Consider the following 15935-nt stretch of genomic DNA (forward strand, 5'->3'; position numbering starts at 1 on the left):
AAAGCCAGCTTTGAGATGAATATATAAATATTTCCTCTTTTCATTGCAGGATTTATGAGGACCTCTTGCTCTTTTAGGGGGCAACTGCAAAACAGTCCAGTGGTGGCTCGGAGCCTAGAGTTTCAACTTATCAGCAGCTGGGGTCATGATCTAATTAGTTCATTTAGATTGCTCAAAAGTTTGGAGACTGTTGTGACAGCATCTTGATAACTTTGAAGATAATTATTGGACACATTAACTTGAGATATTTACAGTTTCATTCCTTGAGTGAAACAGAGTCAAAGTTTGTGACTAATATAAAGTTTTGGCCGTCTTAAAAAAACGTAAGAGCTGTTGTCTCCAGAGTAACTTTACCTTTAATGGGACCATTTCTATCTGGGCTGATTTTTTTACACACTTTCATTACATGATTTTTCATTCTACATGATTGCTTGGCCTTACACAAAATGCCACATCCAAACAAAGAGGTGGCATTTAGGGGTCACTTGTGTCTTTGTGCCATTTTCTTTTTTAGTCTTATTTTGAAAATATTTTAAGCTTTGCACTGCGTTTCTACATCTTCCCTTCTCTTATTCGTGTAGTCTTTGTATTGTGTTTGGGGACATTCTTGTTCATGATAGATAACACTTAAGAAATGTTGTTGCTTGTATTTCCACCATTTAAAAAACTACAAATAAAAGGGAAAAAAATTCTTAATCAGATTCTTACAAGAAATGATGACTAATCAGGATTTAGCCACATATGAATCCAAACCGACCATGGGTCGATTTTTAATGAGCAGAGTTTAAAATGCAGCTCTTTTGCCCCCAAGCATTAACCTTGTTATTCATTTAGACATGAATATTCAGTGTTAGAAACAAATGTGCGTAGGTGTAGAGTGCTAGTTAACAAAAATCCTTCTAAGCTGAGACAAAACATCCATATGGATAAGAAGAGGAGAAGACTTTGGATATTTTATGACTAAGAGGCATTCAAGAAAAGTAATTATGAATGAGACTTTCCTAAATGAATTAAATAATTACATCAGAAACACTTGCGGTTGATGAAGGGCTCAAAGACACACTAGAAGAGAAGACATTACCCCCACCTTACTGGACTTTAAGTGACTCAATATTTCCCTCTGCTGGTCGGTTGTGGCGCTGCAATGACATCATCCTTTGACACAATGAGACAATGATGTAAGAAAAAACAGACTGAAACATGCCTGTAAAGAAAAGAGACCGACAGTAAATCAGATACATTATAGTAAAATGTTTTATTCAAAAGCGTCCCAAGTAGAATCCTTTATCATATCTTACAAACATCTGGTATACGCACAAAAAGGGACAAATCGGGCGAGGAGTTTAAAGAGAAACATACAGGATAACAAAGTCTCATTTCTTACAGACAAAAACAACTGATTGGCAAACTAGAGGACTAACAATAACTCCAACCTTCATTCTTATCAAAGCCCTCGTACATTATTAGAGAAACCATTGCTTCAAACACTCACAAATCAAACATTTGGCTGTATTTAAGGAACCTGCTGTGCTCTTAAAAACTGTCAAGGTGAAATGATTGGACGATGCTACAGGAAGGAAGGGGAACCTGTGCTGCTCTTCATCTTAAACATTAAGACTCATGTTGGCTTTTAAATGTATTAGATTCATACGCTTACATCAAAATTATGTTATTTCTCACCTCCTCCTTTTTGACAACATAAGAAATTAATTACATGATCATTATTATTATTATCATTCATTTGTAATATGTCTCATCTGAAGCATAGTGCAGTTTTCATTAAATCTTTATGCTGTATTTTGAAATTAAAGTTTCACATTGGGTTAAATTTTTCCCTATAGATGAACTTGTGCAATACCCATTCTTTAAACGTTCAGTCATAATACACAAAGAAAAACAAAGCCAAAAACAATAACAATACATTTTCACATTCATGGAAATCAATGGTATCCAAATATATCACCAGCTCTGTGCATCATGCCTCAGTTTGTTCCCCATTAACAAGTCCCATGCTAAGTGTTTGCTACTCCTAGACAGAAGATCATTGCAGTGTTTGCACTTAAGGAGGAAATGTAGAGGAGGCGTCCTCAAACTGTAAGGTAGCAGCTTGATTTAGTACAAGAAAAAAGCCAAACAAAGCACGTACAGATACATGACAGACATGCTCAGAAACTTGGACCAAAAGCTTCTGTTTTCATAACTTTGACATTCCCTTTACTTAAAGGAAGTGTCACATTTCCCTCTAGATCTCTTCACTGACACACAGACACAAGACGAAGACAGTAATGAGGATAATGAGGAGTTTAAATGGTGGGGAACAAGAGCTTGGGGGCTCATTATCTCCTGAGTGAGAGATGCAGCATGATGCACAAGAGTGTAAGGTCCAGTTTAACTCGGCCACAGAGATTTCTTATCCAATCTACAGGTCATGTCGTGGTGAGGAGTAGACACAGTGGGCGACTTAGCTTCAATGATTGGGCTTTGAACATGGCTGGTGTTGGTTAACGACTTGATTGGTAGAAATGAAATGGTACAGACATAAAAAGTACAATTAACAGTCCTTATTTTTCTGTTAGAACAGTATTAACCAGCTACACCCAGACTGACATCATAAAGCATCAAAAATTAACTAACTGGACACGTCACTCACTGCATCTAATTTGGGGGAAAACAATTTTACTGGTAAGGCTGGCTTAGTTGTTTTTACATTCATGGGAACAAGACTGATGACTAAGTACCACCTCGTACCACAGCGTGTTCACAGCCATGGCACAGAGACACAAGACACGTAGTACTTGAACTGTTTTACAATCAAGCTAAGGAAGGCACTGGATTCATGTTTCACCACATTAGGTTCTGATGCTCTCAGTCATCCATCTTGAAAAAGGTAAAAATCTAAAAATCTTTTCTTGGACATCATTTGTTTTTTGAAAAATAAAGTTTGACATACTTAAAAAAATTATTTTTTGCACCTTTGACTCATTTTAGCAAGGGCGATTTTACAAAAAGGAATCGCTATTAAAAAAAATGAAAAAAATGCTTATGGCATTTTGGTTATCAAGTACTTGATTGACACCGTTTGCACTAAAAATCTTGGAAAACATGAAGACATTAAGTATGGTTTTTGTGCAGAGAGAGAAAAAGAAAAATGGGGCCTTTGTGGCCTGGAAAAAACTGAAACTGAGAGGTTTACTGAAATGCTTTCAATCTGCTGAAAAAAGCAGAGACTGTAATGTGGCCATTAAAGAGGAAAAGACACGGAAAAAATATAAATTAGTGCTCTGTGTTGACAAAACTACCAGAAGAGAGAAAGGACGAAAAAAAAACCAAAAATAATATTCTTATATATGTACATACATGGAGAAAAAAAAAACTAGGTGGGTCACAGTGCTACCCATGTGGACAGGGATGTGTCTGTTACCAGAGGTGAAAGGACAGCGCTACATTTAACAGTGCCATCTCCACTGCGGTAAAAACAGCACTTATGGAAGTCAAAGTCCTCGCCTGCCAGCTGACATGATGAGTGGTCACTGGATGTCCAATCGGCTGTACTTCACGCCACGGTTCCACTGCAACGCTCGCCACGACAGCGGCAGCTGATAGTTACGAGGGACCGTGCCGGACACGTTCTCCTCAAAGTATTGGAACAGTCTGTACCACCACACCCGAGAGAATGGGTTACTCTGCGACGTCTCCTTCAGCGACTGAAATAAAAGACACGAGGAGTCGTTAAATGTTACAGCAAAGAAAAGTCTCCTCTATTTTGAACAGCTTGCCAGTTGTAAATATCTCTACAAAATATTGTCATATAGAGTCACAAACAGAAGCTGACAGGGTGAATTAGGCACAGTGTTGTCCTTGAGAAACAACTTACAGCAACAACAACCAGACAGAAATGTGATTAAACTTATTTGTTAAAGTAAAGATATCAAACAGTTGGGGAAATACTAACTTGCTCTTGTACCCTAAGAACACCGTTCCCACAGTTAAACATGGTGGTGGGAGCATTGTACTGTGGGGCTGTTTTGCAGCCTCAGGCACAGGGAGCCTTGTTATGGTGCATGGCATCATGGAAAAAAAAAGTTATGTTGACATTTTGAGGGATAATATGAAGAACTCTGCTCTTAGTCTAGGCTTAGGTCAGCGCTGGGTCTTCCAACAAGACAATCACCCAAAGCATATGTCAAAATTGGTCCAACAGTTCTTAAAGGACACCAAAACCAAGGTCCTGGAGTGGCCTGCACAGAGCCCAGATCTAAACCCTATGGAAAATCTGTGGCTGGTGCTCAAAGTGAATGTCCATGATCAGAAACCCTGTACTTTGGACCAAGTAGCCAAACATTAACCTATTATTAACTTAAAGACTAAAACAACATGGGCGTTGTCTTCAAATCATGCAAGGTTAACTTGTTAACTTAATGGGTCTGCTCCCATATTAATCATTCATGTCAAAAAATGAATGCTGACAGAAAAGGATCTATTCATCTAAGTGAACAATGGACCCCTGATGTGTTTCCGCAACTGGACAATCCTTTGTTTACATGTGATGTGACAGGCAACACAACACAGATTCCAGTGAGTTAATTATAAGCTAAATAGCACCAGGTTTGATAGTGGCTAAATTCAGCGAATCAACCTTTGTGCTGACTGACTTCACAGTCTTATCTTTTATTTTGATTCAGAACACAACAGAGAGACAAAGCTTGTACGACCTTGTTCTGAACTCACCTGCTGGTTGGCCATCGTGTGGTACCACCAAAAGAGGCGTGTTGTTATAAAGTACGCAACCACCACATCCACAGTGTAGTGGTCATGGGCCAGGAGGATGCAGAAAATCCCCACTGCGCTCAAGCTCCAGCAGAACCAGTGGTACCACCAGAACCGCCTGGGGGCATCTGGAATTGAAACATGAGAGTGAGCATAATCACGTATTGAGATATTAAGAAAACTTAATGTGCCATCAGGGTGGTGGGAAGAGAAATCAGGGCAGGCCTCAAAAGTTCAAAGAGCAGGAATACAGTATTATCCATGCTGTTCTCCTTTTGACCACTAAGTGTCACTGCTTTCCAAGCAGAAAACTGTTGAAGCACCATGTGAGTCAGCAGAGGAAGAACCGTAGCCTCAAAGACAGCTACAGAAACATCCTACATACTAAACATCCAGCAATCAGCCAAGCAGTTACAGCTCCATAACTTGTGACCTTTGTGCTCAGAGAAACGACAAAGTGCCTTTTTTTTTTACCAAATTATGAGATAATGGAAATGTTTACTGAGGCACAGATCATGTGATTGTGTAATGGAGTAATGTCTTGACACGCTTGCATTAACGGGTTACCCGACATGTGACTGGACAGCAGAAGCGTTTCCTCTGAATTTCCTGTGTCTACATTTCCTGCTACTGCTAGGAGACGACGTGTTGTGAGAGTACAGCAGAATACCATTTATCAGTAAGACACAGATGGAAGTGAAAACTGTGGTGTGTGAGTGATGCCCACAGTTGTGAAATGGAGCATAAGCTGTCATAAATGTTGAAGTGTGTACGCGATTACAGCGAACAGGGTTGCCAAATGTATCAGCTGTCCATTAATGAATATAAAATCAGAGTTAGTAATGAGGCTTAGAGGTAAATTCATTCAGAGCTTTCTCACAAACTACAAAGACAAAGTGAAACTTACACTCCTTGATGAAGAGGTACGTTAGTGTCAACATGACAGTGTGACCGCTGTAGAGATAGTCTCCACACATGGTGTGTGAACCTGTGATGGAAAGACCTCCACCGGCAATCATCTTCATTATTCTCCTCGTCTGTGCCTCCCAGTTCCCGAGCAGCTAAAAAGACACACAGACGTTTACATAAATGAGAAACACAAGAACAACGACTGATAATAGAGGCTGGAGTCTGCATTGATTTAAAACCCCATCTCATTCAGATCAGATCATTCTACATTTCAGTTTTGATCACATTTACAGATTCTGATCTGATTTAGTCCGAGTAACAAGATTACCAACATCCTTTCATAAGACAAAATATATTTACAGTGGGTACGGAAAGTATTCATACCCCTTCACTTTTTCTACATTTTGTTATGTTACAGCCTAATTCCAAAATGGATTACATTTTTTTTTCCCTAAACATTCTACACACACTACTCGATAATGACAAAGTGAAAAATGTTTTGTAGACTTTTTTGCAAATGAATTAAAAATAAAACACAGCATTCAAAGTTATTTCAAAGAGACAACAGTTATAAGCAGTCAAATAAGTACAATAAAGGAAACTAAAAATAAGAAGAAGCACTAAAAGAATGGCCGTTTGGAGGCATCCAGCACCAAAGTGTCTCATAATGTTCAAAATCCTTTTCTTCCATGTAAAACCATTTTCCATCAAACTATTAAGATAAGCTATTAAGATAAAGGCCATTAGATCCTGTTCAGCCATTAATCCTGTTAAGTGCAAATGCTCATGGAAAGTATTACTAAACATTGTATGTATTTCCAACACAGAGCTAGAACAGGATGTGAGTCTTTGACATGCGATCACTTCAACAATGTGTTTTGTTACAACATGAGTTACCACCAAGCGGCAACCTCCGGCCACGAGAATTGAAGTGTTAAAAACTGCAGTGTAGTACCCAAAACCACAAACACATCAATTTAAAAAAAGCCGATCTTCACAGCAGAAATAAACATGTTTACAGCCCAGTTTAAAAACAAGTGTAGTCTGGATAGCTCATTTCTTGATCGGGGGGTGATTTTTTTCATAACGCGGCAATTTCAAAGATTTTAAGATTACGAGTTTTCCATTATGAGAGGCACAGCTGACTTGATTGACAGGCGGGAACACTGTAGCTGTTGGCGAGGACGCTCAAAGCCCGCCTCTTTACCTCACACTTCAAAACAGCGCTTCAGAAACAGATGGGTGACGTCACAGATACTAGGTTCATTATTTATAAAGTCTATGGTTACCACAAAAGGAATTAATTCAACAGCTTAACCAGAGAGTGTTTGAAGGTCAGAGGGTTAATTACGTGTCTTGTTCTTTAAACCTTTACACTGACCTTAACATTCACTGAAATGACCTTATTAATAACAATGGTTTGATTTGTAAATGGTCCCTAAACTCAGTGGTTCCTGAAGTCAAACAAGGCGATGGCATTTTCAGATCCTGCTAGTGGTGCTCTGAAATATTTTGTGTCCTAATAGAACATTCACAGATGCACAGATAACACACAGGCCGCAGCTATTTATCTTTTTTTCTAATTAAAAAACATGAACAACATTGGATGACCCAGAAGAAATGCTTCACCTGACAGTAGCTCACACTGGAAGCAGAGATATAAACCGGCTTCATGCTGGAGGATTATTGCAACATTATTTAATGGGAATTACAAAAAAGTGAGGCATCATTTGACGTGCACGTATCTCATGCTTAGTGGTCAGCTGGGAGCACTCAAAGGCTTTCAGCTCACAAAATGAAATTATCGTTTGCTGATTTTTTTTTGTGTGCAGCAGGATTGTGCCAAAAGCAGTCAAGTTAAAAAATAAAAAATAAAAAAGAAGAGCCTTTCATAATCAGCCAGTAGCCAGTGGAATGAAAGTGTGCTTATTTTACCTTTGGAGAGCATTTGAAGTGCATCCCAGGAACAGGCAGAGTGGTGATGTACATTGTAATACACCGGTACAGATAGAGTGTGCCCACAATGAAAAAGAACCGCCTGCCGATAATTGACCTGGAAAAAAAAAAAAAGGAAAGCACATTATTATCCAGCTGGAGTTCAGATTCTAACTTCAACACTTTGGCTGAACAAACCTGACTGTACCTGTGCTTCAGCAGCATCCACTGTATCAGCCAGAGTGCCACCAGCAGCATACCGTTGATCTCACAGATGGAGAAGGCCCACTCCACCCTGTTGAACAGGTCAAAGAACTTATCCGGCAGTGGTGGAGTGTGCTCCTTTGGTGGTACTCTCTCGTGGACCACTGAGATGACCACAGTGGTCGTAACAAAGCACACCACAGCGTAGACGAAGGCTATGCCCGTCTTCCCCCACTCCGGGGGGAACGAGGAGCGTGCAGTCTCCATCGTCGGGATGGGGATGTGGACCATCTCCATCCTGAAGTCCTTCACCCCTAATGTGCCATTCCTCTGGGGCTTGACAGTTCCGTTTGGAAGTCCACCAGCGTGCCCATTCGCGTGCCCGTTTTTATGAGCCTCGATGTGATTCTCTATCCGCAGCGTCTCCAGTCGCTCTAACAGTTGCTGCCCGCCATCAGATGACACCAGTGAGAGGGGAGGCGCCTGGAAATCTGCCTCTGAGAGCCTGAGCAGAGCGGGACCCCCTGTCTCACGTAGGACATCTATGTACTCCGGCATCCCCTCTTTGCTCAGCCACTCAGAGACGTCCCCTGCTGACCACAGTGCCACCTTCTTCATGTTGGCCGGTGGGCAATGTGGAGGATAAGGAGGGTCCTCAGACTAGCAGGGAAGGTCGCAAGAGGTTCTCCGGTCTATGGGGCAGCGGTGAGTCCTCTCCTGTCTTGGCACATGGTGTTTCCTGCACCCAGAGGGAGCCCAGCCTCCTCTTGAAGCGTTGTGGGAGACAGAGGGCAGCAGGGTGAGTCAGGGTTGGGGCTGATAGATGGCGGGTGAACCACAGTGATCTCTTTTGGGGCTTTCTTCACCTCATCAGCTTTCCCCCTGCGCTGTGTCCCCCTATAAAAAAGGAAAAACATAAAGCAATGAATCAGAATCTAGTGACGACTCTCATATCTACTTCCTGGTGCAGTCATGGACCGGATGACTGGTCAGTCAGATCTGGAGACTGGGACTCCAAAGGAAATAAAAGAGCAGCTTGAGTCACAGGTTGTTTCGCCAACTCTGACTCACTGAAAATAAAGAAGAGAACTGTCGTAGAATTTTCATAGCACTTAAGCTCCATTTCACAGCCATGAAACATTAGATTAATAATTCAAATCATACAAAAGCTCTTACAATCACAGCAATAACAGATCCAATCTGCAGGGTTCTACACTTTGATCCTCGCAGCAGGGAAACGCTTTGGTTCATCAGTGACCACATCCTGAGATGATTTTACACTTGATGTTTTATCCATGACCCTCTTTTCTACTCAGTACTGTAAAAAGTGGTGCTTCTGAACTAACCACTATTATTAGGAAACACTGTAACAGCAGTGAAGGCGAGAGATGATGGATGGGAAGTGGGAAGAGAACATGTATAGCAGGGCAACAATCAATCATTCATTTGAAGTGATGAACAGGGAGGGTCACACTGATAAATCTTCATTTCTACAGTTTGATGGAGAGGTTTGCCAACTCAGCTGAGATGAGATTTAGGTTACTCCAACAGATTATCACTCAAAACTACAAATATATGAGAGAAGTTCCTGAAGTTAAATGTAGCAGAGAAAAGACGGTCAAACCAGCTTTTCAACTTGTAAACTTTGTCTTCTATAGTGTGTTTCTCTCAGTTTTGCTTCAGGCAGCAAAGCCCAACATTAACAAGGAGATGAACCCACACATCTGCTACATATCATGCGCTTGTTTACACAGCGCGATGTCGGCGGTGGACACAGGGTGGCCCTGCTTATGTTAAGGGGGGAGTGTGAGGTACATTTGAGGGCATGTCCTGATCTACTGCATGCATATGGGGAAAGAGGGAGTCAAGGGGGGGGGAAACACTGCAAGGAGGAAATCATAAATCAGAGTGAAGGTCAGCACTGAGCAGCGAGACAGCCCCACCCCTGTGAAGAGGGCAATCAGCCAGCAGTCGGGCTCAGACACAGCCAGGCGAGCTCAGCGAGCAGGCCAAAAGGCTGGTTGGCAGGACAACAAACTGCACATCAGTACCTCATCTCTTCTCCCCTCAGCTGAGCTCACAGGCCTGCTCATTTAGGACAGAAAAACAGGGCCAAAAAATGGGTTACAAGCTGGGTCTGCTACAACTCCCTACAAACACCCAGCATCGGATTTATTCCTGCCGAGCTCTAGAGAACACTTTGACCTTATAACCCCTGAATGTAACACACACAAACATGAGAGCAAGTGGGAAAATACTTGTCAGGCTAGCTGAGCTAATGGTGCAAAGGAGAGGAGGAAAAAGAACCAAAGCAGGACAAAAAAGAGCTATTGCATCAGAGGGTTAACGGAGTACAATTCAGACACATCAGAGATTAGCTGTCACTGAGTCAGCTTTGTGCTGGGGACCTTTGGTCTATGAATCAGCTTACAGTGAGCTCTGTGAGGAAATAATCTCACTCAACTTAACTGGCAATGGGGAAAACAAACTAATCCTGAAACTATAAACTAATCTTTGTTTAAGAATTTAATTGTGGATATGAGGCTGCAGTGAAGCTGTGTTTTCTAAGTTGTAGTTTGTTAGGTATTTGCTAAAGCTGCATGCAAATACAAGTGTTTTGGTTAAAGACGGATACAACTATTCTGAGCAAGCACATGTCTGTGGGGAACATAGTTTGAAGGATCTGAAAACTTTTCATTGGCTGTAATCTGACCCGTAGAATCAGCATAAACATGATGTCAGGGACGATCCTACTTGAGCTATTTTTATGTTTCAAGGTAAACAAACACCTGGTGATGACAAAGAGATGAAGGCTGTGGTTTACAGGTTTCTACCAGGGGCAAAACAGACGGAAATCAGACCCTCGAGGACGACCCTGTTTGGTTGCAGAGAACCACAGAGACAGAGGAAATACCTCACACTTAAGTTTGGAATTTTACTCAAGATAAAAAGAAAACATTTCAGCAACTGTCCAAACAAAGGATTTTAAACTTGAAAGCCTTTTGTTTCCCTTTAGTTACACAAAAAAAAAATTCACAACACCAAAAGGAAGACAACACAGGAGGGTGAGTTTGTTACTTTCAGAGCTGAGGTGTGTGCCTGCCGAGCAGGGACTTCTATTGTTGTATGTTTACACATTGTGCGCCGCCTTGTACTTACAGGGCTGACATCATTGATTTGAGGATGTTTGAAGTGTTGAAGGAAATGACTCTTTTTTTATACAATAACACAAAAAACTACACAGCGCAAACACACACTCTGAATCGCACGCACACAGGAGATAAAAGTGCCGAGGTTTTGGAGGTTTAAAGAATGATAAAAAGCTTTACAGACTGAACTTTGAGTCTGCTCATAAACCAACCAGCACAGAGTTCACACTTACTGAAGTGATAAATCTGCTCATCCGGGTGTCACTGTGCATCAATAAAGAGGACACTGACTTGATGCAAAAGCACACACGCTGGAGGTGAATTCAACAAAGGGTGCTCTGTTTTCATCTTAAACACTGCTGAGTTAGATCATGCAAATAATCTCCACTGTAGCTCCTGAACAGCCATGTTTCTGCGTGGATGAATGTCTGTGCATCACACAGATCACGATGAAGCCAATGCGGAAGTGCTATAAACTGCAATACACCGAAAATCTGCTTGAGGCTGGCTGCAGAAACACCGGAAACCACATAGATATGAATGGGAAAAAGACGATCTTTGCAGCATTAATAAACATGTTTACAGCCTGATTCAAAAAACGTCTTGGTCCTAAAAAACTAATCTCTCTAATGGCACACACTGTATGGGGGGTGAATTTTTTTCTAACGTGACGGTTAAGAAGATATTAAGATTACGAGTTTTGCCCAAATAAGGACATGACTGACATGACTCCCGGTCGGGAACACACAGCCATTGGCTAAAAGGCTCACACTACGTCACACTCTGCCTAGTTGAGTTCCGCATTACCAATATGGCTGCTGCCGTCGATTTGCTTCAAAACAGCGCTCAGGAACAGATGGGTGACGTCACGGATACTACGTCCATATTTTATACAGTCTATGATCACAACAACTGCCTTATCTCAGAATCTAACAACCTGCCATGTGCTCTCATTGCATTCATGGAAATGTTCATTGCTGTTTCAAACTGTCGCGGAGCCTTTAACATGCCCCAAAACTAGGATTGCAAAATTCTGGGAATTTTCAAAGTTGGAAACTTTCCATGGGAATTAACGGGAATTTATGGTAACATGCACAGAGGATTTTGAGAATCCTGCAGAGGCTTGAGAAGCTTGAGGGAAGATGCTTTTTTATTTGCATGTTGAATGGGACTTTTTTTTTGGAGGGAGAGGGGCTCTTTTCATTTAACATTTTGAATGGGACTTTGTTGGGATTGTTTTTTGTTATTTTTAGAATGGGTTGGGTGAGTAATATTTAACTCAACATTCATGTTTTTGTTCTTCAATGAAAGAATTGATTGTTCACTTACAAATAAATCTGTTATTATTTTGGATGGATATCTGCTAAGAAAACAAATATTTATGCTTGGATATGATACCTTTCCATGAAATTACTCTCAATTCCCAGTTAATTCTCATTAATTCACATTAATTCCCATAGAAAGTTTCCAATTTGGAATATTTCCCAAATTCCCCAGCTCAACTTCCCATAGAAATTTACCAGAAATTTTCCACCCCTTTGCAACCCTACCCAAAACTCACCAAACCCCACACACTCATCAGGTCTGGTGAAAAATGTGAGATTCTTTGGGTCTCGCAAAAAGAAATGCTCAAAAATGTGCTCACTAGCGCCCCCTAAAATTTTGAAAAACCCCTCGCCATAGAGGGTATTTTGAGCTACATGCATGAAAACCAAATGGCATATCCATAGCATCTGGACGCACAAAAAAAATCCTCTTACACCCCTATCTGAAACTCAACAGGAAGAGCCCCACCCAGCCTTGAATGTGAAAAATGGCGCCCAAATAAGGGTGCATACTTTTAAAAACTCGGCTTACACAAAGTATTTTTTTATTATTACTATTCCACTGCCACATTTGGAGCCTTTAACATGCCCCAAAACTTGTCATACTCCACACACTCATCAGGCCTGGCGAAAAATTTGATATTTTTGTTTTCCCGTGAAAAATTTCCCAAAAATGGCTCAATAGGTACCATTAAGCACTTTGGGTTTCACGTTAAAATGACACTGCCAGAGTTTAAGAACACGTAGTAGCACCTTGGACTTGTGTTCACGTGTCCAAAAGAACTTAGTCAACTGGTTTATGAATATTATCATAACACCTCACTTTGCTCTTCTTAAAATATTTGACCAGCATGGTTTCCCTCAGCATGTGAAGTGTCGGCACGAGTCATTCACTTCAAAGTGACGCCACACCCAGAACCTTTATGGTACACAATGCTCCCTCCTGAGAGGAGACTGTGAACACTTCTAAATCAGAAGGCTATAATAAGCTGTATTCAGAAGTTTTTCAAGCACAGTAGTAATGTGCAGATTCAGGCACCTTGATAAATATGAAATGTGATTTTTCACTTCCCTAAATCTGTGATGGTGGAGTCTTGCAAAAGTCCCGCTTAGTCAAAATTGTCTGTTTTGTTTAGAGGAAGTAGAGCATCGTGGTTTTGGGTGGAGCATATCTTTCTGAGGCTTTGTCAAAGCGTCTTCAGTGGTGAGGAGAGTGGAGCATGCTTGGCCTTGTGGGTTTTCTTGTACACAAACAAAGATTTTGTTTATTGAGTATATCCTTGAGGTGTAACAAATGTTTTGAGTGCAGAAAACAAAACTGACTACAAGTCTGTATTCAACATTCTTTGTATCAGTGTTTACTAGAATACAGTCTTCTTCTATTTGCTGAACTGTGTATGGTGTCAACAGCTTGTGTACATCTGTCCAGAACTGCCTTTAGGGAGGAACAAAGCTGGAACCAAGACACACAAAAACAGCTTCATAGCAAAGAAGTCCTCAACAGCTCATGAGCCCTTTAAGCTGCAATCAATGCTGCAGTGTTGAAAAGAGAGATGAATTCTTCTTATTTGCACCTCCCTTGTCCTCATCTCTGTCGGGTAAAGCCATTGTGAAGTGGTAGTATCGCTGTGTAACGATTCATCTACTACATCAACGTATAGATTTATATTCCTATGATCCGACTACATCGATCTGTGCTCGGCAAGTTGTCCTTCCGGACGACATATCGATCTAACATCCTTTTAAAAAGGTAATAAGTTGATTGTATCGATACTAGGAAATAACACATTGGCACGGCAGACTTTACATGGATGTGTTTTTTTTAACTTTTAATGATAAAGATGTTAAACGTTACTCAATTCAGGCTGCCTGTCTGTGACGTCATCGCCACACGCCAGCAGACAACAAAACATAGCATGGCCAATGGCAGAAGAGAAGCCGGCGAGCGAGAAATTATCAAGCCACCATTGCGGTCCAGTGTGTGGAAACACTTTGGCTTTTGCAAAGTCGGAGATATTCTAAATAAGTTGCTCGCTGTTTGTAGGATATGTTAAGGTCAAGTAAAATACCAAAGCAAAACCACAAATCTATCCAACCACCTACTAAGGCCTAAGGCTCCATGGGATTTCATACAACGCCGACCGTCAGGCCTCGGCAGCATGTTTAGTCAGAGAAGAGGCCAAAACTCGACTTGGACGAAAAACATCACGGCAACAACAGGAATCTAGGACTGTCCAGTATCAAGGAATTTATTTCACAGTCCCACTGGTTGAATTTTTTGGCCAAAAAATCATTGAATCGATTCAGATCGTATCGTTCTAAATAAACCAATACCGTCCTTCAATCGTATCGGCAACCACGAATCGTCGTGCGAATCGAATTGTTGTTGAAAAGAATCGTTACACCCCGAATCCCTTGTTTATAGAACACACCATTCTTAAAATTGTTTTGTGATATCACGATTAATCTACTTTAATATTGTCCTCCAATTAAGGGTGTGTTCACACCACTGCTTCACTGGCCTTCTGGCCATGACTCCACATTCATCCTTACTTAAAATCTTTTCACCTCAGACACTGTAGCACCAAGCAAAGAGACTCCATGAGTTCAGCTTGATGAATGAGGTACTGGCTTGAGGCCAAAAACTGGGTCTGTATTCTGAAGTGGGGCTGAGTTATATAAAATTTTCACATCAATTATCATGGCCATAAAAATCCATGATAGTAATATTATTGTAACCATAAAGTAAAACATTTTCAAAAAAATACACTTTTCAGAAATTGGCCAAAAATGCACCTTGTATAAGGAAAGAGAAGAAGGAGAGAGCGGTTGTTGTAAATAGAAGACTTTGTATTGATAGATGTCTTTGATAGCAAAAACTTGACAAATGGAGAATCATTGGGGTGTAACAATTCTTTTTAACAACAATTTGATTCGTATCATGAGTTGTTGCAGCCCGATACGATTAAAGGACATAGGAATCACCAGGAACAGGAATATCGTCAAATATTCCCATTTCAACACACTGTGCCTTTAAGTGTGAGACACTGCCCGGGGGAAACAGACACAGATAATGAAGGAAACATCACTATCAAAGACAGACAGGCCTCCACAGGCATCCTGCAGCTGCCACACCATGCAAAGATAGACCACGGCTGAAAACTCAGGGGCAAAGTTCAGACCTGTGATGGGTTTCATGTCATCACTTCCTCACAGCTCACGTTTTCACACGTTTCCTTCTGGTACACACCAGAGTAAAAAAAAGGAAAAGAAAAGAAGCTTCACTTAATCAAAAGTTTTTCAAACTGTAAATGGGACTGAATCATACTCAAGTAAACATTACTGGGACTGCTCCTCTCTCTTGTGTGGTATATCTTTCCTCTCAGAAGTTTGTTGGGAGTGAGTCGATGGGAGGGGGAATCTACGAAGCAGTACATGTGACATCACCAGAAAAAGATCCTACCCAAGAGTGCAATATGTCAACCTGACACAAACACAAACACAACATCCATAGCCCATCTCCAGGCAGCCAGGAGTGGCAGTGAATAACTCACTTACAAAAGGCCTGAACAACAACTTGCAGAGAAAACACGGTCCAACATTAACACCAAGCTGCCTCTGCTAAAGTTTCTTCTAGGAGTATTAT

General features: G+C 41.1%; 1 protein-coding gene across 1 annotated transcript in view; it reads right to left on the minus strand.

Annotated features, from left to right (window-relative positions):
• Positions 1–1231: 1231 nt before the first annotated feature.
• zgc:91976 (uncharacterized protein LOC492359 homolog) overlaps positions 1232–15935 on the minus strand; it is a 28286-nt gene continuing 13582 nt past the window's right edge. Inside the window, exons 2-6 of the mRNA XM_034681931.1 lie at positions 7820–8712; positions 7612–7729; positions 5675–5828; positions 4729–4895; positions 1232–3704 (exon numbers count right to left, since the gene is read on the minus strand). Of these exons, the coding sequence (XP_034537822.1) occupies positions 3528–3704; positions 4729–4895; positions 5675–5828; positions 7612–7729; positions 7820–8433 (1230 nt within the window). The 5' untranslated portion in view covers positions 8434–8712 and the 3' untranslated portion in view covers positions 1232–3527. The remainder of the gene's footprint in view (positions 3705–4728; positions 4896–5674; positions 5829–7611; positions 7730–7819; positions 8713–15935) is intronic.

Source organism: Notolabrus celidotus, chromosome 4 (assembly GCF_009762535.1).
Source record: "Notolabrus celidotus isolate fNotCel1 chromosome 4, fNotCel1.pri, whole genome shotgun sequence".
Classification (NCBI taxonomy): domain Eukaryota; kingdom Metazoa; phylum Chordata; class Actinopteri; order Labriformes; family Labridae; genus Notolabrus; species Notolabrus celidotus.